This window comes from Megalobrama amblycephala, linkage group LG20 (genome assembly GCF_018812025.1).
Source record: "Megalobrama amblycephala isolate DHTTF-2021 linkage group LG20, ASM1881202v1, whole genome shotgun sequence".
NCBI lineage: Eukaryota > Metazoa > Chordata > Actinopteri > Cypriniformes > Xenocyprididae > Megalobrama > Megalobrama amblycephala.
Genome location: NC_063063.1, coordinates 5959510 through 5984490, shown reverse-complemented (window position 1 = coordinate 5984490; position 24981 = coordinate 5959510). Strand labels below are relative to the sequence as shown.

Genomic DNA, 24981 nt, shown 5'->3' with positions numbered 1-24981 from the left:
TGGTAGCCACATTGACTCCTAAATCTTTTAAAATTATTATTTGTCTTTAGTCCAAATTGTGCTCTTCTCACCCATTGGCTCTAAAATATAATATGACTTGTAGTCTAATGTATGTTTGTTCTGCAGAGACAACAACTGATTTCAAACATATGTTTCATAATGGATCAGTTCTGCTGTTGGGTTCATCTGAGGTGAAGATCTGTTCACTTTCACACTCACATTCTATTAACACTCTTTATTCTGCTTAGTTTAGCAACTGTGTAGGATGCCCAATTAACACTGTGATCTGGTTAACTTCTTGATTGATTAAATTCCTGTGAATATTTTGTCTGGTCAATTATGGACCGGAATCCATTACGGCTCAAATTAATTGAGTTTGTTTTATAAAATAAAACAGAGGTATATTGTCCGCTTGATTTCGAAATGTGAAATAATCATGCTGACTGGCAGTTGATTTTCTCTCAGACCTCTATGTGTACATTAAATTCTGTTTGATAGTGCTGAATAGCCTACAGTGCATTTATATCATAATCAAGGAGCAAAAGTGCACCATTTAGATTGTCTGTAGATTCCTTAAAATGCAGCTTTGCTGTTCCAGCAGTTCTTGAAATGCAAGCCATGGCTTTGAATGACCATTTTTTAACTTCGCCCCAGGCTCTTCTTCTGTACCTTCAAACATTGCCTGTAGCAATGCCAATGTCATGGGGTTTGATTCCAAGGAAATGCTAAAATACTGATATACAGAAATGATATACCATTTAAATATAACAGTTAATGTATTTATACACTGAACATTTTAACAAAATTTCCTTCAGAAATCATTTTAATATGCTGATTTGCTGCTCAAGAAACATGTTGAAAACTGATTTTTGAGGAAACCGTGATACATTTTTCCTGGAATCTTTTAAGAATAGAACAATCAAATTTAATTAAAATTAAGTTATCAATGTCTTTACAGTCACTTTTGTTAGAGTTAGTGAATCTTTCCTGAATAAAATGAAATCTGCACATTGGTGTACATTATGAACAATAATTTGGTGAATGTACAGCACTCAGAACTCACAATTAAATTCATGTTGTATAATTTAACTAAACTAAATAAATAGTCACTTCTTGGACCATCGAGCTCCACCCATTACTTCCAGCTGGACTTCAAGCTTTACCCGCAATCAGCCTCTCAAATAATTTTCCACTTTTACTATATTTTACTTTTACATACCCAGAAAGTTTTAAAACGCATTCTAATGTGGAACGACCCATCAGAACCACCGTTTCATGTATGATTTGTGATACATCATTAATGCAGTGCACTGTGTATGCGCAGGTTCTCTCCGATCAGCGAGAATGCCCCCGTGGGAACGGTCACAGGAGTCATCTTGGCGGCTGCCATAAACCAGACCATCGTCTACTCCATCATCGAAGGAAATGAAGGCGGTGAGCACTTACCGGATTTGCATAATTTGTTTAGTGAATCAAGTGCTAAAACGATGCAGAAAGGGCATGCAATTAAACCGTCACTGGCAGTTCTCATACATGCTGGCCCTTCAAGTATATACTTCAACCAGACTATGGTTTATTCCTTTATCAGAAACCTCAGTGAAAAAAGACAAGATTGTGGGAAATGTCACACTGGTCTTTTATGAGCCGGATATTATTGTATTGTAATAAATTATAGTTTGTAAGACATCAAGTATGGGATAATGACAGCCCAAACACTCCTAGACACCATTTCTTAGGTGGCTGTCAGCTGCAAGTTATCAAAAGCTCTGTGAGAGAGAAGGTTTTGTTTGAAGGAGTGTACTTCCTGTTGCCGTGTGTCATCGGAGAGCGTGTAAGAGCAGGAAGAGGGAGGTGTGCGTGATTAAATCCTCTCTCTGTTCAGAATGTGTGCAGCTGAAATCACATTTGAATACATCTGGCACTGGTTTAGAGCGAAGGGGAAATCGTTTCGGTACATTCTCATTAGACGGAATCAAAGAGCGTAGATAGGTAATCAAAGGGCTGTTTTCATTAGCGCAAACCAGAAAAAGCGAGGAAGAATAAGGTAATCATCCCACCCTTCAAACCGCCTGGATCCAAGATGTTTAATGCGATGACATCAACCAAGATCAGAGCTAATCCTTTATGAATGTTAATGAGACTCAAGAGGAGGGTAGTGCACTCTGGACCTGAAATCCCAATATAGCTAAGTGCATTACCGATACTGTGCATGGAAGCGGTTAAAGGATGAGTCCTAAGACCTGGACTTAGAATTACTCTGAGCATAATGTCATATTATTGTAATGGTATGAATAACAATTGAGTTTTTTTTTTTTTTTTTTTTTTCCCCTATAAATTCAATGAAAAAAAAAAATGTTTATGTAGTAATAATGTGGGAATACCTATTTTGGATAATCTGGTGAATAAAATCCAGTAAATGATTTACAAATAAAAGGTATTTCATCTCACGTGATTATTTGGTAACACGCTACAATAAGGTCCCATTAGTTAGCATATAATGATGTACTGTATAAACTAACAATGAGCAATACATTTGCTACAGTATTTATTAATATTTGGTAACATTAATTAATACAAAATGCAGCTGTTCATTGTTAGTTCATGTTAGCTCAGGTCTATTAAATAATATTAATAGATATAACTTTTGATTTTAATAATGTTTTAGTAAATGTTGAAATTAACATTACCTAAGGCCCGTTTACACTAGTGTGTTTTAGTTTTAAAACAAATAACTTTTGCTACAGTTACTCCTGTTGTTTACACTACTCCAGCATTTTCGACTCGAAAATGGAGATTTTCGAAAACACTGCAGAGCGCATTTTAGTTTGAAAACACCGGGGTTGCATTTCAGTGTAAATGGAGCAAAAACGGAGACTTTTGAAAACGATGGCGTGGCTGCCCACATTCGCTCTGCGTATCCATGATCACCGTGTAAACAATAACATGGAGACTAAACTGCAATCTTTGCTGGCTTTTTTGTCATTTTTAGCAGCCATTGTGCAGTTAAACTCTGCATTTTTTTAATACTGCAGCGATCTACATGCGCAAGAGGCAACTGTAAACAGTTAAACACTTGTATGCGCATGCCCAGTGTGCATGAATGACATGCGTTTTCGGTCGTGTAGTGTAGACGGAGATTGTTTCTGAAATGCTGTGGAAACAGCAGTGTCGATGATCATTTTCATTTTAAAACGAAAATGTAAAAGGGGCCTAAGATTAATAAATGTGGTAACACTTTATTTTACATTGTCCTTGTTACATATGTTGCAAAAGTACATTATGAATAATTGCATGAAACTAACCCTAAATCAAACCCTAATCCCTAATTACTCAGTACCTGAATGTAAATTACACTGTAACAAGGACACCTTAAAATAAAGTGTAAACAAATGCTATATTATTCAGTAAATGCTTTAGAAGTATCTTTAGTATCTTTCTAATGTGAAAAAAATGGAACCGTATTGTAACCTTATTGTATCTTAGTTAAAAAATGCTTAAAGGCACAATATGTAAGATTTTTGGATTAAAATATCCACAACCCACTAGAACAGTGCATTTACATTATCCCAAATGTTTCCAAGAGTTTTTAAATCCAGAGAAATAAGCAATTTTAACCAGTACGCAGACCGTGTCCGTGCGTCACCTATCAATGACATCATATCCACGTTTCCGTTTTTATTTTGTAGAAACCACGGAAACACCAAAGACACTTTAATATATTATGTGCTTTATTAGACAGGTGAGCAACTGTTTGGATACATTCATCGACAGAAAACTAATCATTGTTAGATAGCTCAACACAGTAAGTCTTATTGTTTAAATCTCATTTTCTTGATTGCCTAACATCATGCCTAATATCGATCGATCTAGTGTCTCATAGTAGCCACCAAGCGAACACAGAGTAGCACTATAACAACTTTCAACACACAAATGTATCTAATATGATAAACAGCACTGCTTTACACCACATATGCTTGACCGGAAGAAGTGCAGGCGGCGACTGCGGCATAATAAAAGTTCCGCTGCTCTTGAGCTGTGTGTCGCGCTCGTCTCTCGTTAGCAATCGCTCCAGCGGCCTCGTTCCGCTCCCACAGCACTCGGGCCTACTCTGCTTCATACTATAGTAACGTTAATAATCTCATTCATGAACATGATTTCTGCCTAAGTCGCGTCCCGATTCTTTTCCACCACACACCTCCCATGGTTCCGCAAAATCAAGGCTACAATTTTGTTTGGAATAAGCGGTGAAAATTTACATAGTGTGCCTTTAATTCTGACTCTAAAAATCTGAGTGTGAAGCTGTTGTAAAATAGCAAGTAAACATACCCGCTGTTTTCTCTCCCGTTGCGACAGGTGAATTCGTCATGAACAACATCACTGGAGTTATCAGCACTGCCAAGCCACTGGACTACGAGAGCAACAGCAGTTACGTCCTCCGCGTGGAAGCCGACTCCATGAGGGTGGTGTCGTCCAACCTACGAGCCCCATCCAAAAGTGAGGCTTCTTTTAGTGCCTGTTCACACCTATAATGATAATTATAAAGTTTTAATAATCTGTGAGAATAGGGAAGTTAACACCACAACTATAACAATGACGACACGTATGAACAATTGTGTTAAAATCACTTTCAAAACAATTTGTTTTCCAGCGAATGGGAATCCATTATGCTTTAAACAGCAAAAGCTGTTTAATAAAGTGGCAGATGACAAGCAGGCGGTGCAAATCCTTCAGAGTGGATTTAAGTTCCCAAATGTGTTAAACAGAATTTTAGTCTCTGAACACATCAGTTAAATTATCCAAAATAAAGAACATTCCGTATGGGTAGGCTTTTTGACCCTGGGACATGTTATGTGGCTTAAAAGCTTGTTTAGGAATGTTTTTGCTTTTTCATTTCATTTTAGAGTGAATAAAGCACTTCCTTTCCAGCGTGCCAGTGCAGAGTGCCTCAATATAATAAAGATATAATCATAAATGACTTCCTGTCATCTAGCGTTCTGTGAACACGGGGGGATGGGTGCTCCTCGTCTATTTCTTTCATGTGGAGGTGATTATGGAAAATCATTATTTGAGAAAAGCATTTCTGATTAACCAGAATCTGATTAACCAGTTCAATATTCCAAGTATGCAAACCTGATGATAAAATCTAATGATAAGTTGAGTCCAGTCAGCCTGTCAGCTTAGTGGTTATAATTGATTATTAAAAGCAAGTTTTAATTAATTATATCTTGTCAGTGTGCTTGAGCGAGCTGCCAGGTCCTTGTTTTAAATAAGTCTCATGAATATCTAGATGGAGTAAATATGCATATTATTGCATAGATCAGTTTCTGCTGATAAAGAGAGAATTCAAAGATGTTACATGATTGTGGCAAACGAATGCCTTGCTAAATGTGGCTTTAGATGTCAATATATGGCTTGTTTTATTATACAAGTTAATTTAAAACACTTGTTTTGTTCTCAGGTGGCTCATTTTATTCATTGTCTTTGGCTTTCAATGCTCTTCAGTGGTCAGCGATACTCTTGTGCCGTGTTGCTCTGCTCTGTACAGAGATGCTTCAGTGCTCCACTCGGAGTGACTGTGCAGAAATGAGCAGAAGGCTCTGGAAACCCCTTGGCATGAGCGCTGAAGTCTGTCAGATGATAAATTGTGTTGTTGTTCTCATGCCCCCACAAAATATGACTCTGCCTTTTACTTGGAAAAGTGACAGATGATGGTCTTGAAGGACTTGATGAAGAAATGTTGTGCTCCATATAGAAATGTACTTTAGCAGCTTAGATGTGCAGAACTGAGGGTGATGAGCTGGGTTTTGATGATCTCCTGAATTTGATTGTAATTGCTTTCAGGCATTTTCCATGAATGAAAATGCAGTCGCAGGAAAAATGACAGCCACGGGTTGTGTTTTTTGGGCTACTTTTACACTGTACTGTGGCTGTGAAAAAAAACAAAAAGGTTTATAAAAAAGGGAATTGGGGAAGAGGACGATACATGTTTTAAGGCAAAAACTGCCAAGCATTGTATGGGTGGCTCTATCAGCATTTTACATTGTGAGTGTCATTCATATTTACAGTATAGCTCACATTTTAAACAATTTAGCATGACAAGTGCTGAAAATTTAAATTTAAATTAACTGAAGAGGAATAAAATATATATTAAATAAATATATTCATACTATAAAAACAAGTATAGCTAAAATCATCCAAAAAAGATGACATAAAGCAGATTAAATAAAATCAAAACATTTATTTTAAGGCTTTCTATGGGAATCCCACAGCTCAACTGTGATTGGATGCGGGGGGATGGGGGAAAGGGCTAGATTTTATTCCTTTTGGGTGGGTTTTGAATCAGTTTTGGGTTGGACATTGTTCTGACATTTGGCAACCCTGAACAGAGATGCACCATTTTTTTTTTTTTTTTTGAGAACTAGCATGAGAAATAGTTTAAAACTTAAAAAAAAAAAAAACTAAATATGTGAAATATAACATTTGGTCCTATAACATCAGCTCATACTGACAGCTTAATTTAGGCTGCATTTGCAACCCTACTGCAACCTTTTTTTTTTTTTTGAAAATATTATTTTTATGTCCATTAAATGTCTAGAAAAATATAAAAACAGATATCAGGGTTTTAAACTCTATTCATATTTTAGGTGCAGGCTTGCAAATTTTGACTATGTGTATAAAAATGTACAAAGAATACATAATATTTAGTTTGATTACCAGAGGTAGAGAGTCAACATTTTCTGAAGGCTAAGCAAACGAAAGAGGTTTGGGCTCTGGTTTGTACTCTCTTCGTGGAAAGCGCCTTGCTATAACATGTTCTCTGATGTTGTGTATGCCTTATACTCCTTCACTTTATTTTAATGATCATTTGTATTTTCTGATTTATTCTTTCTTTTTTCTCTTAGGCAACACAGCAAAGGTCTTCATTGATGTGCAAGATGAGAACGACCATCCTCCGGAGTTCACTAAGCCCTTTTACCTCGGTGGGGTTGCAGAGGATGCCAAGACCTTCACCTCTGTTTTACAGGTCCAGGTAAAGTGTCTGTCCCCTGCGGGATTTTAACCATATCCATGAGGCCTCACGCAGGCAGTTCACTAACTGATGAATCAGAACAGCAAATTCTGGCTAAATCTAAAATTGTAATCTGATTGGCTGGCTGCTACGCATGCATAATAAGATGTCAGACCAGCACCAATGGAAGCATTTCAGAGAACAAAGCTGCGCAGCAATGAATAATAATTCAGTTCTTCAACAGGAGGAAATCACCCATTTTCATGGTCATGGAAGACCTGGAAATATCAGGGAGTTTTAAAATTGTGCTTTCCTGGCCTGGAAAAGTCATGGATATTAATCAAATCTTAAAAGTCATGGACATTTCTGTGGTGAATATACATTTTTCAAAAGTTTTAGTGGTTTGATATTGCTCTTGTGTGGAGAAAAACTTGCTTGCACAAGCCGTAATGATGTTTGATTTGTGAGCAAATCATACTTTTGAGTCAGTTATTTTCAATGAATCAGTTGAAATGGTTCTCAGATTCACCTGAATGATTAATTAGTGAACTGATCTGAATTGGAATGATTCTTAAATTACTGTGACACGGTGTCCTAAACAGATACGTCACAACACGTTAATCAGAGTGTTTGTCCTAACCAGCCGCAATTGCGATACGCAACAAGCGAAAAGGGATACTAAAATGCTAAAATGGTGTAATATTTATAAGTTTGATTATGTACTTATGCATTTACAGACAGAGCTCCGCTCACATGCTCTTCTGATTGGATTTTTTTTTTTTTTTTGATTGATTGATTTGGTCTCGTCTTGTAGTCGTGTCATATCATGTCTGGTGTGGTCAGACCAATTGCTTGTCGTTGTAATCTCATTAAATTGCGTCTGGTTAGTTATGGAAAAGCCATGGGAATTCATTGTCGAAAAAGCTTGAAATGCTATTTTTTGCTGGAGTGTATCACACTAGTTTTCCCCTGTGCCGGTGGTTCTTTGTCTTTGTGAGGTGTTGTTCTCTGGTTGGTCAGATTGCTGGTCTCAGCTGAGGAGCTTAAGTCTGACCAGCTGGGGTCTGAAAGATTGGACCATCTTGAGACAGCTTATAAAATGCCACGGCTGCGGAGGCTCGCTGATACAGATCTCAACACAACTGTCAATAGCGTGGACAAGGGCACCGGCATTCTCTGAGAAAGAAAATGAATCAAAGATCCTCATAAACCAACCAGGCTTTCTCTTAGAGCACAGATTCTGTCTTTTTCCAGTCCTCTATTTTTCTCAGTAGTATCCTTTTCTTTTCTCTCTCTGCAAGTTCTTTACTCTCGAAATGGATTTCTCACTCATATCTGTTTTTCAAGCCTTTATTCTACAGGTCAACCATGAGCCTGAAATTTACCCTATACAAGTAAATAAACTAGCTTCTTCAAGCTCGATTTTAAAATTTTTTTGCAAATGTGATTTATAATACACAGATTTCATTATCACTGTTGCAGCATGGCACTATAGCAGATGTTTGCAAAAAATGTCTTCTTCAGGTCAAATCGTTTCATGGCAGAGGAAAAGTTTCTCCTTTAAAGCGAGTTAAAGTGTTGGCATATATTTTTGTAGGCCAAAACCCGGAAATGAGTTCCAGTCCCAAGTCAATGTTTTTGTTTTTTTTGTTGTTGTTGTTGTTGTTGATGGGTTTTTGGTTAAATGCCTGAAATAACGTCTGTGATTAACACAAGTTCAGGATATTTTCAGGCTTTATTCTACCACATAAAATACATCAGTAATACCACCTGTTGATTTATTTAAAGCTTTATAACTTGTTTTGAAAAAGGTGGTTGCTAATAAGTGAATAAATGGCACTACATGGTCATTAAACACCATCACGGCGAACAGGTAAACTCATCTGCTTTCACAGCCTGGTTGTTTATAATTATGCTCTTGCAAACTATTCTATCGCAAACTTTCAGGGAAAAATGTTTTAAATAAAGTTGTCAGGAAGCTTAACGGTGGTGACACTGTAGTTTGTCACCACCATTAAACAATAATATCGTCACCCAATATTTGATATTTCTTAATGCTGCTCTCCATTATGCACCACTTTGTTTGCTTTTAAGATGACAGACAGTTTAAAAAGTTACATTTTTAGGCTGGTCTGCCTCAGCGATCTAAAAGCGCTCGTCAGTGTCTAAATGTTGGCCAATCAGATCAAAGAGGCAGGGCTTAATGTTTACTGAAGACGAGTGTGTGACGCTTTTAGTTTTTACAGTAAAAGAGTGTGTGCATGTTAAGATATAAGTAGCTAAACATTTAATATTTGACAACTGTTTTACAATGGATATGTTTAATGGCCCTCAGTAACATACAGTTATGCAAAATACTCAACTTTTTTATGGAATTTCTCCATTTTAATTGAAAATATGCTAACATTTAAATGATGTTAATCATACCTGAATGTGATGACATGAGACGTTTTTTTTTTTTTTTTTTTTTTTTACATTTTTGACATTAGACATACAAACAAGAGTGAATGTGTGCATATTTTTTAAATAAAATATTATTTGCAAAGAGTTTAAATGGACTACTTCACAACTATAGGCTATAATTAGACCTAGAACTTTTTACTGTTCTTATTTCTTCTTTATTCCCTTAAAGAGGGAATAAAGAAGAAAAATGGTTACGGAATTGATGTAATGTTGTTAATATTAATCAAACAGTATTGCGAAGTAAAAGGAAAAACAGTCACTGCTCTTGTCTAGAATTATTTAAGAAGTTCTCCACTGTATATTGTAACATACACAAAACTAGGCTTAAAGGGACTTTATTACTAATCTTAATTATTTCTGCTTCCCCTTTGCCAATAATTTAAGTATTTAAGTATAATTTCACAATTAATGACTTTTTTCCAATTTCTGACTGTTTACTTACTTAATAGTGATGTTAAATACCCAGAAAACACCACTGTTTATTTCATTAGTTCTAATACCATATTAGTTAGTACTGTGGTATCAAAATTGCAATGTATTCAACAGGCATTTAAATTTCTGGCCCCAGAAATACAACCTGTAAAAGTCGTCCGTTTAATTACATCAGCATTACTCTAATCTGACATGCAGGCCACATGCTGACACCCACACTGGGTTTCACCTCATATGGCATCACCCTGCCTTAAGTTCATGTGCAGACTACACGAACAGCAGCAGTGATGCTATCAGGTGACCAGCGTCCTGCGTTCGTTCAAGGAGACCTTATTAGCCAAGACCCCAGACTGAGTTAAGCCACGCAGCAGAAGTCCTGGGTTTTATAGGGTCACATTCACTGCGAATACAGATTACCATCATCAATGTCCTCTGTTTACTTGTAGAAAAATCTGAGATGTGAAGTTCAGCGGGCAAAAAGCCAAATATGCTGCTTTGACTTACACAGTCATGCTTTTTGCCCGTTTCTCAGGTGTCACAGGAATCACTTACTACGGATATTTGTTCAAACAGCTCAGGGGCTCGTAGATTAGACTACTTTAATCTACTTTGGGATCCGTCTTTAAATAGTTTTGAGGTGAAAAAGATGAGAAAATTGAAACCGTTCTTTGCTCTGCCAACCCTAAGGACAGGGATGTCGGTGATTGAAATGCTTTTACTTCGCGTTGTGGAAGCGCCTTTTCCGATTCTCCCTGCATTCATTGTTCTCTCCTGATCTCATAATTAGTTTAAGCAATCTATTGACCTTGTGAGAAAACATTTCCTTGCTGATGTTACTCGGGTTTAATCTGAGGTTGAAACGCAAAGAAAGAAAAGAAAAAGAGACTTTTGTGGAACTATAAATTCAATTTCAAACGGTTTCGGCTCAAGATCTACGCCACAACGGCGATCAAAGGTTTTCGCACACTTAGCCTCACTGAATGACCAATTAAAAGACAGACCTTTTGTTTGCAAGGGACTTTAATACACACTTACTGTATTTATTGAAACGGATCTCCCAGGCATATTGGAAAAAGCCTCATTTGGTTAATGACTCTGCCTGGTCCGGGGCACCCTGCTGCCCATGGAGCCTCCTGTTTCCCTCTCTTGTAAAAAGCCATTATAAATCATTGTCACCGCAGTGGAGTGCTATAATGTTCATCTGAGATGAGCCAATGTGAGGTTGGTTGCTGGTAAATCGGAGCTTGGAGCTCCTCCTATGGGCCGAAGGTGGAATGGCGGGTGATGGCAGAGGTTGAGCAGCTCTGTGTTGTAGGTGATAAGTAGCTCATGGCTATTCCTCTCTGACATGTCTGCTCTATTGTTTCTGACAGGCTCTGGATAAGGACACAGGGAATTTCAGCGCCATGCTGTATAGGCTGATTATCCCCCCTACTACTGACGGCAAAGACGGCTTTGTTATTGAGCCCTTCACAGGCGTAATTAAGACAGCCATCATGTACAGGAACATGCGGCGCTCCTACTTTAAATTTGATGTGGTTGCTACAGACGACTACGGGAAGGGACTCAGCAGCAGCGCTCAAGTGGTGGTACGTATGTGATCGGGAAGCATGAAGTTTTTGTCATTTTCCATTCAGAAGTCAGATTTGAGAATGAACGAGCGACTTTTTAATGAATCATTCAAAAAGATGGTTTGGTTACAAGTCCCGCTAAATCTTAAATGTAACATCTGACTCATTGAATGGAACTTTCAAATATGTGTCTTCACTTTCATTCATATTGGTTTAATTACTCTCTGGTTGTTCATATGACATTGTGTAGTTAAACATACACATCCAGAGCAGCATTTTGTTTTAATAAATGGTACTTGGATTAAGTAATAATATGTTGCCTAAAATGTAATTGTTTTTGTCCCTGACAGCACTTTTGTAAAAAGTTGCCAACTAGTACCAGCATTTTTGATGATATTCACAAAACTTCCATGGCCCCCAGAATATTTTGTTGTATGAACATGTAAACATTCAGTATATCAAAAGAAGGAACAGAGCCTCTGCTTTTAATCAAACAAACAAAAAAAAATATATTCTAGCTTCATTCACTCATGTTTTATCAACACTTGAATGTTTCATAAAAAAAAAAACATTTTGAACAAAAAGCTGAGAAAAGTGTTTGTCAAAGACCTTGTTTGCATCAGATTCAAAATGATTAGCAAAACATTAGATGGAGTAGGTCGAGTCCATATACACCTTCAAAGCTTAAATGTGCTTAAGCAATCTTCGATCCGCTTCTTCTGGTTTATGCAGATTGTATTCTTTGCTTGTTTTTGGATCCGGAGATGCTGTATATTCCATATAACAGGGAAATATAACAGTGAAAATATGTAAAGCCGGAAAAACTCATCAATTGCAGGGAATCGTTGTCATAAATTAAGAAGAATCTCATCAGTGGCGGGGAAAGAGTTAAATGGAATCGTAAAGAAACCAAAATCATTAAGTGGCATCAGAATCAGGGCAATTGCGGATGAGGTGCAATTCTGCCGTTGCAAGGACAGAAATTATACACTTTGCCTTTACATCCAATATCCCGAGCCAGTTTGAACAGATTGATTAAAGTTTAAAGCAGTAATCTGTCCTGAGATGCAATCCATCATCTGATTTTACGGCAGTGGCAACTCCGTTAGCTGATTTTGATTAGAAAAATACAGTCCCTGTAAGCCTTCTTGAAGAACGTCCAAAGCTGATGCCGTAGAGGCATCGATTTTTTTTTTTTTTTTTTTTTTTTTTTGTGTGTGTGTGTGTGTGTGTGTGTGTGTGTGGCTGAGGGGCTCTAGCAGTATTTAAACCCATAAATCAATCTCTCAGTAGCACTCAGTATCTTGAACCTGTGCTTAGTCTGTGAGGTAAATAAATATGTAGAGATAAGGGTATTTAGATAATGTGAGCTAGACCGCTCCATGTACAGTATAGAGCTTGATACAGACTAAAATGGAAGGGAATCGCAAAGAATTTACAGGTTACCAGTCCTTAACGATTCCATGATTTTAGTACTTTTGAGGAAGATCCTTCACCATTATTACTCTATTTTTGGTGACAAACATGTTACATTTAAAATCTGAATTTCATTGCATTCAAAATATTAAACCAACTGGCATCTGCAAAATAGTGATGCTAGAGCTTTTCTCAGATCTAACAGACTTTAATTAAAAGTCTCTACAAGTTCAAAATATGAGGGAAATATATATAAAATATTTTAAACATTGAAGGATAAGCAAAACACTAAACTTGGTTAAGGTATTATCTGACAAAATAATTTGCCAAAATTGTCAAACTACAGCTTGAAACTACAGTTTTAATTTTACTATGCAAAAAATTGCATAGAACAAAGAAAGCTAACAGGAAAAAGCATATATTAACTAGAATTTAATCAGTTATTAATATTCCATTGGTTCTCACTTGTTTTTTTTTTTAACGGGGACCTATAATGCCCCATTTATAAGATGTAGGCTAATATAAGTCTCTGGTGTCCCCAGAATGTGTCTGTGAAGTTTCAACTCAAAATGCCCCACAGATCATTTATTATAGCTTGTCAAATTTGCCCCTATTTGGGTGTAAGCAAAAACATGCCGTTTTTGTATGTGTCCCTTTAAATGCAAATGAGCTGCTGCAGAGGGTGGAACTTTAACAGCTCGCGCTTCGGTTGCTCAACAACAACAAAGCTGGAGAATCTCACGCAGCCAAAATTAGGATTGTCAGTAATGGTGTTCAACTCATCAACTAGCATGTGCCGTCATGTTAATATTTTGTGCAAATCCAGTGTTGACTTGACCCTCGTTTGTGAAGCAGTTCGGCGTAAAATGACGGCATGGCAACTACACTCTACTACAACAAATCTTCTTCTTCTCTAAAGCAGTCCAACATGGCCTCACCCCTTTGTTGTGTGTTCGCGGGGGAAGGGTTTATGTAAATTTTAGCGCTAGTGATGTCACTAACCCGGGAAGAAGCTCGTTGTAGTCCTTACCAGCTGTTAGTCCTTAAACAGAGAATTCTTTAAAAGAAAATATCTCCCTTTGCATTGTACTTTGAGCATTGTAACTTTATGCTCAAACAGCAACATTACACACTAACTAAAGTTTAAAAAGTGAAATCATGATCAACCACCCCTTTAAGTGTTCATCATTTCTTTGTATGACAGTCTGGCCAAAAATTGTCCTTACTTAATAAAGTTCCTGGTTAATTTGACTGATTTCTGTCTCCTGGTTTCATCAACCACAGGAACGGCATATATTTGAAATGTTACACAGTTCAGAACCTTCACGCTACACCATAATTTTCCCTTTTATAACTAGAGATTATTTTTGTCCTATCTCCCAGGTGTCAGTGGTTAACCAGCTGGACATGCAGGTGGTTGTATCCAACGTGCCGCCCACTGTAGTTGAACAGAACAAGGATCAGCTGATTGGGTAACTCGTTCTATACAAACACACTCTTCACCCAGACATACTCCCCAGTATATCATTCCAAGCAGCCAGAGAGTGCTTGAAGCTCTAATGTATACATGAGTACTTGACTCCTGTGGGTGCAGATGTTTGTGTTGGGAATAAATCAGTGGGCCGCTTGATTCTGTCAACCCCTCTCAGAAAAAAGCAGGACCCACACTGTTTAACATCTGCGTCAAGAGCAGAATAACCAGAAACCCCACCTTCCTCAGTTAGCCATGGGATAGAAGTCATAGAAACCACTTTTATCATACTTTTAGGATGTTTTTATGACATTTTCGGTGGTCAACAGCACCCGTCTCCATTTATGTCCATCATATGGAAAAGAGCAGCAGGAACTTTTTTCAGAATATCTCCTCTCACAGAAGAAGGGAATTCTTTTGGTTTTGGAATGACAAAAAGATGAGAGTCATCATTTTCACATAGACAGGAAAGTGCTGAGATGTTACAGTGCTAATATGATATAAACCCATTTTTATATTATACACACACTTTCTGTCTCAGTTGAAAGAACTCACAGCCCAAACCTCCCCATCATCTCTTGTCAGTTTCCTCAGCAAACCTGCTCCTTGTTCCTTTTTTTTTCCAAGTAGAGTCATCATTCCAGCCTCTGTTGTTTTTTGTCCCATGTTCTTATTTCACCTCAGCAGCTGTGAAGGGGAATATCTGAGGCACTGCAGGTAATTGGCTGAGGAGGGCTGGCTGCTCTGAGATGTGAGCTGAGGGGTAATAAAAGCGCCTACTGGGAGACAAGGACGCCAGCTTTGAAGCAACACTGTCTTACAAGCTCATTTTAGCCCTTGCTTTGTATTTGTCCTCCATGCATCTCTGCGTTCAAAACAGCTCCGGTTCAGTGTAGCATGACAAACATGGATAATATAGCGGTTTGCAGCACATGTGTTATATTCAGGCAGTGTAACTGTTGCTCTTGTGTAATTTTTCCTCTTTCATTTCTCTAATTACTACAATTAGTGTTTGTTGTGCATGTTTGCAATCGTGTGGAAGTCGATTGTCAGTTTATTTTCTCTGATATATGCCCACCAATTAATGGCTTAGAGGCTCTCGATTGGCACACAAATAATTCAAGATTTTTTTATTTTATTTTTTTTTTACTATATGTTTTATGCAGTGTTCTGACATGAATTGTTACTTTTGGTATTTAACAACTTTATATTTGTTCTCATTTTCAGACCACTGTTTTTGAAGTCCATATGCAGTATTTTTTTGTTGTTGGTATATACACATGTGCCAGTTGAATATCTTTGGTTGTTTTGTTTTGTAACACAAGAACACGTCCTGTGTGAAAAGGGCATATATTACAGGGCTGTTTGTGTAGAGCATTCCTTTGAGAAATTAATAGACTGTCGAAGAATGGTAAATAGATTGTCTTCGGTATGTCAGGAAGTTCAGTTGTAGATCTCTCATTTTCTGTCTGTCTCTTCATTCAGGATTTTAGAGCGCTACGTCCAGGACCAGATCCCAGGAGCTAAAGTAGTTGTAGAGTCAATCGGGCCCCGGCGTTTTGGCGAGGGTTATGAACAGGAGGACTACTCCAAATCTGACCTGATGGTTTATGCAATCGACCCTCTGACCAACAGAGCTCTCTCAAGACAGGAGCTCTTCAAGTAAGTGCAAACTCCTGTTCTGCTTTGCTGTTCTCCATCTTAACATCCTGACTTTTTCCTCAAACCTGTGCGCCTAACAGTTTGAGATATATCTACCCTCCATACACTCTTAAAAAGAACCTTTAACATCCATGGTATCATTCCATTCTGCAAAAGTTTCTTTATAGTGGAAAAAGTTTCCTTAGATGTTTTAAATGCTCTGCATACTAATAAAGTTATTTTAAGAACTTTTTGCTGAAAGGTTTTTTAGGCAACCAAAAATGGTTCTTCTATGGCATTGCTGTGAAAAACCCCTTTTGGAACCTTGATTTTTAAGAGTGTACTGTGATAGATGTTTCTGTGTGGCTGTACAGTCAATGGACAGGACTGTTTTTTTTTTTTTATTTAGATAGAGTAATGTGAAAATGCAGAGCGGTAAGCATCTTAAAAATGCCACAACAATATTGTTGGTGCATCAAGTACCAACTACAAGATGACGCATTTTGGCTGTTTGTGGCTCTCTTGGCTCATTTTGGACCAGTCTGCACTGATATCCAGGGCTCGATTTGAGGGGGAATGTGGGGGGATGGCATTCCCGTTGTTGAAAACACTGTAATCCCCTCATAATACAGTTTTTGATTGATTGATAAGAACTCAAGAGTTGCATTTAATTCAGAAATAACTCTATTCTTTTAGTTCAAACTATCCAATGCGCTTAAAAGTGTGGGGCTCAAAAATAAGTGTCAGTTACTTTTATTAAAAATATATGTTGTTGATGATTAAACACTTCAGTGGCACCATTTTAGTTGTATAAAGGGATGGATTGTGTGCGTGTGTGAGTCTGGTGGTCACTCATCCAATACTACAATGATATAAATAATTTAATCAATAATGCCTATTTTTCTACTCTTTAAACCAATAAATAAAAATGTTTAAAGTACAGTATTTGTACTTTATTTGTACAGTATGTGTTTGTCTGAAAGAATATAGTCATATACTCCTAGGATGGCTTGAGGGTGAGTAAACCATGGGATAACTTTCATTTTTGGGTGAACTATCCCTTTAAGAGACCACCCTCGCCTAGTCATTAGTTAGGCTGTTTTTCATAATAACAATGTCTATTTATGTTTTTATCCAAGCAGCACGATAAAGCAGATGGAGTGTATGTTTATGTTTGTTTAGACATTTTCTCATTTTTCATAAAAATGAGACTTGTGGTTAAATGCTTAGCCAGATTGTCTGTCTTGTCACAGTAATTAGCCTGCTCAGACAGCACTGTTTCTAACACTCATACGGGCAAATTGTGAAACGTAGGCTGTCGAATGTGCTTTAAAACCCTTCAGTTCATATATAGACAACATTCCTTCTTTTGTCAACTTCTTTTGTTTTGTTTATAAATTGTGCTTTCATAGTAGCCATTGTAAGTTTAAGATTTACACTTAAAAAATGGGGACACATTTTAGATCGTTATTATAAAAGTTTGCCTTATAAATTGTTATTACATTTGCTCAATTATTCAATGATTGGTTGAAAAGCAAGTGAGATTTCTATTGCCAGATTTATGTTGCTTGCACTGCAGAACTAATTGCGACTATGTTCATGTGGTTTTCTACAGGTTTTTAGATGGGAAGTTATTGGACATCAATAAGGAGTTTCAGCCCTACCTAGGTCGCGGAGGACGCATTCTGGAGATCCGCACACCGGATGTGGTGGAGAGCGTGAAGAAGGCGGTTCAGTCTGTTGGATACACCGAAGGAGCCCTGCTGGCCCTGGCCGTCATCATCATCATGTGCTGTATCCCAGCCATTCTTATCGTCATCATCACCTACCGACAGTGAGTGTCACCACTATAGTCCAGTACACCTTAAAGGGATAGTTCACCCCAAAATTTAAATGTCATCACTTAAATTGTCATCACTTACTCACCCTGAAGTGGTTCCAAATCTGTATGAGTTTATTTCTTCTGTTGAACACAAAAGAAGATATTTTAAAGAATGTTGGTAACCAGACAGTTTATGGCACCCACTGACTTCCATAGTAGGAAAAAAAAAATACCATGGAACTCAATGGGTGCCATCAACTGTCTTGTTATCAACATTGTTTAAAATATCTTTTGTGTTCAACAGAAGAAAGAAACTCATACATGTTTGGAACAACATGAGAGTGAGTAAATAATGACAAAATGTTAATTTTTGATTGAACTATTCCTTTAAGAATGCAGCTTCATTCCGCTGGGATTTCAGTGGAACATTTATACATGCACACATTCTCTCTTTTTCACAATGGTAACACCTTTGAGAACTGCCTGGTCTTGTGTTTATTCTGTGCGAAAGAAGATTAATTAAGGCCATGAAAGGTAAATATGTGAAACTGCCTGTGGTTAAGGGCTGAGTTTTACATGTGGTGCCAGCTGAGCCAGTGCCATATGGCAGACCTGACGATGAGAATTCAGGAATTAAATGACAGGGTCTGAGCTAGAGATATAAGAATTGTTCTGGAATCATTGAGGGTTTAGTTTGAGATGAAGATAATTCATACTTGTGGGAAACAAAGAGCAGATTTATAAATGTTGTGGCTGAAATCCATCATATATTTTTTGCAGTGCGATAAGTTCGTGTTGATATATTGTCATTGACTAATATATCTCCTTTTTCTTCTTTTCACAATGCACCAACTTCAGATTCAAAGAGTAAGTACTGTACAGAGACATGCATGTGTAATGATATGTTGGTTATACATCCTAACCATTTCCCTCTCTCAAGCATTATTAATTCAGTGGTTCTCAAATGATATTGATTCAAGACTTTACATTGAATATAAAATGGCAAAACCCAAATAGCAACCGAACACTACCTAAATAGCTTGTCGTACAAAAGTCAATGATACGACAAGGGAAATCAACAACAGTGAAATGTATTAACATAAAAACCTAATACACGTTTTTATAGTTTGAGTTTGGTTTATGAATGTCTCTTGAATTTTAATGTTTATGCTCTCGACAATCCATAATTCACTGCACAAAATACAATGTTGGCACAAATGATGTTTATCTTCATTGCTACCCATTTTAATGTAGTCTGGGACATTTTTTTTTTTCATCTATTTTGTGTAGCTTTATTAGTTTTCCAAGAATGAGGGCACATCATGCTGCCTGTCCATGATGGCATTTGCCAAAATATGACTAGCTTAGATAAATTTTAGCCAAAATACCATTTGATGTGACAACTTTTGTCATCAAAAAAAAAAAAAAAAAAAAAAGACAGAGAGAGAGAGAGAGAGACATTTCCTCTCCTTTTAAAAATTGAAATGTCTTTTTATTGTGCATTTCTAACTATACATTATATGCTTGGTTACATTTTATTATTTGCATTGCATTTTTTTTTTTGTTTGTTTGTTTTTTATTCTATTCTATACACGCTGAGAACCACTGGTCTAATTTATTTTATCTGAGGAACTCCAGAATAGCTAAATGTCCAGGGAAAGATAAAGGCTTGTTGATTTCCCAGGGCCAGGACAGGAGAGCTTGGAACACAACTTATGTAAAGAATAGCTTTTGTTCCCTAAGTTATCAGATCCTGAATGAGATTTCTGATCTGTGAATCCATGCATAATTTATCAATCTTTCATTATATAAGCAAATGCTTTTATTTTGCTCAACTTGCTGACTTTATTATCTAAAGACGGCAGGCAGAATGTGCAAAAACAGCCAGGATCCAAATGGCGCTTCCCACCGGCAAATCCGGAGGTGCTGCCACCAACAATCTGTATGAAGAGCTCGGCGACAGCACCATGTAAGTTTTATACCTTCAGAACTTTATACTTGTCAATGTCTCCAAACACTAACTGATGTAGAATATTAATATGTAAAGTAAAATTGCACAAGTCTATTTAAATGAAAATAAATTAAGTCTATTTTTCTAACCACAGTGCCATTTTTAAACAAGAAAGAATCTTTTATAAATTATAAATCTAACAAAATATAGTGTTGTATGATTAGAACAAGAACTTCAATTTTTATGGCTGAGCAAAGCTAGGGCTAGGGCTTCTATTCATGGTGTCCCAGGTTGAGGTGACATATTAACAGTGTTAGAGAACAAACAAACAAGCAAACATCTTTATGGCAATCAGAGGGAGGAGGAAAAGCTCTCTGTTAAAATTAGCACGATCAAACAAGATTCATCTGTCACCACTATTGCCTGTTATCCCCAGGGTATGGTCCAAAGCTCAAAAGGTTTCAAAAAAAAAAAAAAAAGCTTCCATTCTTGTTTGGTGTGTTTGTCAACATTTCATAGGATATTAAGGGAACGTTTTTTGGAATATCAAAGATCCACTTTTATCAGAAACTTTCTGATTATCATCTGACCCAAATATGTTGAAAACTGGACTTTTTAGGAGGTGCAGGAAGGCAGGATGTAAACTACTTGTTTATCCCTGCAGCATATAGTAGTCATGACCACTATCAAGTTTTGTTGCCAAGATAGTCAAAATTTTCATATTTTTCACTGTCATACTTAGGAGTGATTTACGTGCCAACAATTTCAGTATTTCAAACAGTGTTTTTGTTGTTGTTTCTTTTAAAGTGTTCAATAACTTTTGACCCCAAAACTGGCATAATAAAAGACAATTTGTCTTCTATGAGTATGCCGAATTTCATTACATTTTTACCATCCAGTTTCAGGGACTTTGATATACTCCTAGTCTGAAGGAAGAATAAGCAGAAAACCAACTGATTCCTTTCTGATTTTTGATTTCTAGACTGCTTCAGTGCCTAATTAGGCTTTATGTGAGCATTTTCAATCTTTCTGAACTGGCTGGTTTTCCACTGCTACTACTAGATTGAACAGGCCAAGTTTCTAAACATTGAAGTTTAAATTTGGGCAGTCATATTTTAATGTGCTCCTGGTTGAGATTTCACATCAAACTTATTTCAAAAGATCAAGTTTTTTTTTTTTTTTTTTTTTTTTTCCATCTTTGAACCCCTTAAACTGTTTTCTGTGGAATGGTTGTGTCTGGTGTTAGGCGAGTTTCCCCCTTCAAAAGACTAGCACTTACACAAAATTTACAAAACTTTTTTTTAACATCTTGCTAATTTCACTTATATATATATATATATATATATATATATATATATATATATATTATCTCTCATTCTCATTTCTTGGATATCAGACCTAAGTAAGTAGGCAGTCATCTGTTTTTCCAAATGTAGAAAATAATTAAAGGTAGAGTTGTATTTGTGGTAGTTTCTCAGAAAGCTGATGAACATTCTTTCCTTCCAATTAGTTGCCTAGCATTGTGATCAGTTGCCTTGCTCCTAATCAGTAGTGATATTAGCTAAGCACTGTGTTAGTGCCCTTCATTGAAACTTGTTATAGGTGTTTGCCTAGGGTTTAATTAGCTCAATCCAGGTAGGTGCTTTTTGTAGCTGGCTTCCATCCTACTTCCCCCATCTACCTTGATGTTCACATCCTCTGTTAAGTCATTCTTTGTCTCTTTTTGCGGTTATGCTGAAAGCAGGACTAAGAGGTGTGTTCTGAAGGATGGCGATCGACAGCGTCTAATTAGCTCATTTGCCACCCGTGCCATCGCTGCTCACAAGCTGTCCACTGCTAATGGAATCTTGCTGAACAACTTGCCTAAGTCGGAAAGCAACATTACCTTCCTTTCAGATGAGAACCCGCTTACTACAACCAACCCCCTGTACCATGATGACGGCACCCTCAGCAGCCCTGAGCACCAAAATCGAAGGTACCTCCTGAGCATGTATTCACCCAGCGTGAGAAGTCTGAGAAAGTCCATCCTGCGCTTCCCATCTGCAGGCTCAGGACACTCCTGGACTTTACCCTCTAGGCTGCACAAGTGTGAGACCAGTGAAGCCCTACGGAGTAGGAGGGTGGTGATGGACCCAGTTCAGTGGGAGCTGCAGCTTCTGAAGTCTGGCCTTAAGGACAGTAAAGAAATTATTGATGGGATTGATGGGTTTGATGGTTTTGATGGGCTTGTGGACGAAGATCCAGAGCCCAAATTGTCAGTAAAAGAGCAGGCACGGCAGTTTGAACAGCAGGCCATGCAGGACATGAGGCAGAAGCAAGGCCAGGAGTCTCGTGGGTCACTCTCCTCTGAAATTATTCTCTCTGTTTTTGAGACCCCACAGTCTTCATTCATGGGATATAACAACAGGCCCCCATCCATAATCATTACCCAGAGTGATGGAACACCTCCACCCAGTCACAAGCCCACTCCTCCAGTTCTGCGGAAGTACAGCAGATTGACTACCTATCCTGATGAGGAGTCTTACGAGGTCAATGTGGAGATCATCCCTGACCCTCCAGATGTACCTGCTCCACCACCACCACCTCCACCTCCCTCAAGTTCTCCACCACCTCCACCTCTCTCAAGTTCTCCACCACCTCCACCTTCCTCTAGTCCTCCACCACCTCCACCTCCCTCCAGTCCCCCACCCCAGTCTATTCCTATCCCGCCATCCACACCTGTTCCTCCCCATCCAACCCCTCCACCTCCTCCACCTCCTCCCCATCCAACCCCTCCACCTCCTCCTCCTCTCCCCCCTCCCTTATCACCAGCAGTTTCCCGTCCAATGCCTCCTTCTCCATTCGTCCTCCCTCCTCTTTCCTCATCACTCCCCTTAGACCGGTGTCCTTACGCCCCACACCACCTCCACTGTCCTCTGAGCCGGAGCCTCCCAAGAGGGAACTCAAGGGGATCCTTAAGAATATCCAGAACATAGCAGATATAGAGAAATCCATTGCCAACATGTACAGTCAAATAAATAAAAAGCAGTGCCCGCCAAAGATTGTCCCCAAACCACAAGTGTCTGTTGAACCAGAGGCTGGCGTGTCAGAAGTGGAGCCTGTACAAGAAGCACCACCACCAGAGCCCAATCCAAACATGAACTCACTAGTGGAAGAACTGGAAAAACGCTTTCCATCTCAGTCCACTACCCTGTGACACTCTCTTTGTCCATGTTGCTATTACTCTTTTAGAGGCTGTTCACTAGGGCTGGGACAATACATTAATTATCGATTTGCGATACAATGAATCTGGAACGATTCTGATCTTTTCCGAATGTGGATTGTGATTCTCTCTCGAATTGATTCCGAGCTTAGTTTTTAACAGCAGATGGCACTACATGCTTTAGAAACACATAACGTTATCTGCTTGCTTCCAGTTCCTTTACACACCCACTTAAACCTAACATAATCATTCATAAAATTCGAAAAGGTTGAAGCGAATTACAAGGGTGTTTGCAATGGGCCGTTTTTTACATTAATCTTGCATCATAAAAGCATTCTGAGCTGAGGTGCAAGTGTATTTAACCACTTACATGACTCAGCCGAATGCATGTCTTCTTTGTGAGCATGAGTATGTGGTTAAAAACTAGCCTGGAGCGCCATCTGCTGTTAAAACTAAACTCAGAATCGATTTGAGAGAAAAAAATATCAGGATCGATCCAGATTCATTGTATTGCAAATAAAGAATCAATGTATTATCCCAGCCCAACAGTTCACACAGGATGCATTCTAGCAAATATTTTAGTAGAGCGGAACTGTAAAGAAGTCATGTTCATGTAAATATGGACAATGCGTGTTCCTGTAGCACAAACAGTAAAGCATGGTGCTAGCAATGCCATGCTTCCAAGGGAATGCATACATTTATTAAATGTATACTTTCAATGCAATGTAAGGCACTTTGAATTAAATCATAATTGTTAAAATGTTTATCAAACCCCCAGAAACGTGTGATTGTATACAAAATAATTAAAATGCGGCACTTGACACAGAAAAAAGTGAGGGGGGGGGGTGTAAAAGGTTCATCTAGTGCACATGTACAAAGACAAAAAAATTATTAAAAAGCAAGAGAATGTGTCCTGTGTGAATGGCCCCTTAGACTATCACTACATTTATGTCATCTTTACTTTTTGTCTTACCATTGTGTTTCATCTTACAATAACACAAAATCAAGTGTTTGTGCTTTACAGTTTTTGTAAAAATATTTTTAATCAGTTTTGTTATTTAGTTGAGTTAAACCATTCGTACAGGCAATTTATTTTATCCCTTCAAACTGTTGTAGTACACAAAACACTGTTACTTACTCATAGAAATTCTCTATATTCATATGCTCTAATGCTGGGCTATAAGTTACTGTCACTGGACGGGATAAATGACCTCTATAAAGCTTTTCACTGAGGTACACTGCATGCTCTCACCTCTCATTTTTCTTTGTTTTCCCTCTTTTGTTAATTGTGTTAGCATAGCCTCTGTGGCCACATTTACACTGTCTACAAGTTTTCACCAATATATGGCACAGGATATTCATGTATACTATGATCAATTTGTTTATCAGGTACAGCTGTAATAGGACATTGTGTCTCTCTCAGTGCAAGCTAATGTTGTCTCTGGTAGAAGGACTAGAAAGGCACAGAAGAGAAACATGTTTGTTTTAATGTTAAATGGCTTTATGTTACGTGACTGTGCACACATTAGGAGGTTTGAGAGGCAACTGAGTCGTCAAGTTGGTTGTAATTACCGGCTAAATCAATTTAGTGTATGCGTGTGCATTTGTGTGTGTGAGAGAGAGAGCTTGTGTGATTGGCGGTATGTCCTCCATTTACTCTTTGAGACGGAAACACGTTGCATTCAATTCAGCAAACGTCCTCCTAATCCCAGCTTTAATTGTTTTGATACTAATGGATGGATACTGCACCATTACATCCGATTATTGTTGACTTGCAGCGGTACACAACTGTACCATATTGTTTTTGTTCTTGTGCTGTAGCACATTCAGAAGTGTCTCCATGACCTTATGAAAATTGATCATGTTCAGTTTCTGTAATGATTGCACCTTCTGTTTACAGTGAGCAGTCACTGTATTGATGTGACTCGGATATTCTGGTTAGGCTTTGTTTTAAACCTCTTTCCCTATTAAAGTTCTGCAAAAAATTCAAGTCCCCTTAATAC

The 24981-nt window shown here is 37.9% G+C and overlaps 1 protein-coding gene and 1 pseudogene across 7 annotated transcripts in view; both read left to right on the top strand.

The window, feature by feature from the left end:
• The window catches only part of LOC125255161 (protocadherin-15-like), a 265679-nt gene that overhangs the window by 231166 nt on the left and 9532 nt on the right, over positions 1–24981 (top strand). For 6 of the 7 annotated variants that reach the window (XR_007181843.1, XM_048170191.1, XM_048170189.1 and 3 more), the window contains 9 exons: positions 1325–1434; positions 4354–4494; positions 6903–7030; positions 11278–11493; positions 14275–14363; positions 15848–16024; positions 17619–17837; positions 18684–18692; positions 19684–19794. Coding sequence is in view for 6 of the 7 variants with exons in the window: in XM_048170191.1 (XP_048026148.1) it covers positions 1325–1434; positions 4354–4494; positions 6903–7030; positions 11278–11493; positions 14275–14363; positions 15848–16024; positions 17619–17837; positions 18684–18692; positions 19684–19794 (1200 nt within the window). In the remaining variant the exon portion in view is untranslated. The remainder of the gene's footprint in view (positions 1–1324; positions 1435–4353; positions 4495–6902; positions 7031–11277; positions 11494–14274; positions 14364–15847; positions 16025–17618; positions 17838–18683; positions 18693–19683; positions 19795–24981) is intronic. The other variant, XM_048170190.1, reaches the window with a different exon arrangement.
• On the top strand, positions 21198–23418 carry LOC125255162 (annotated as a pseudogene).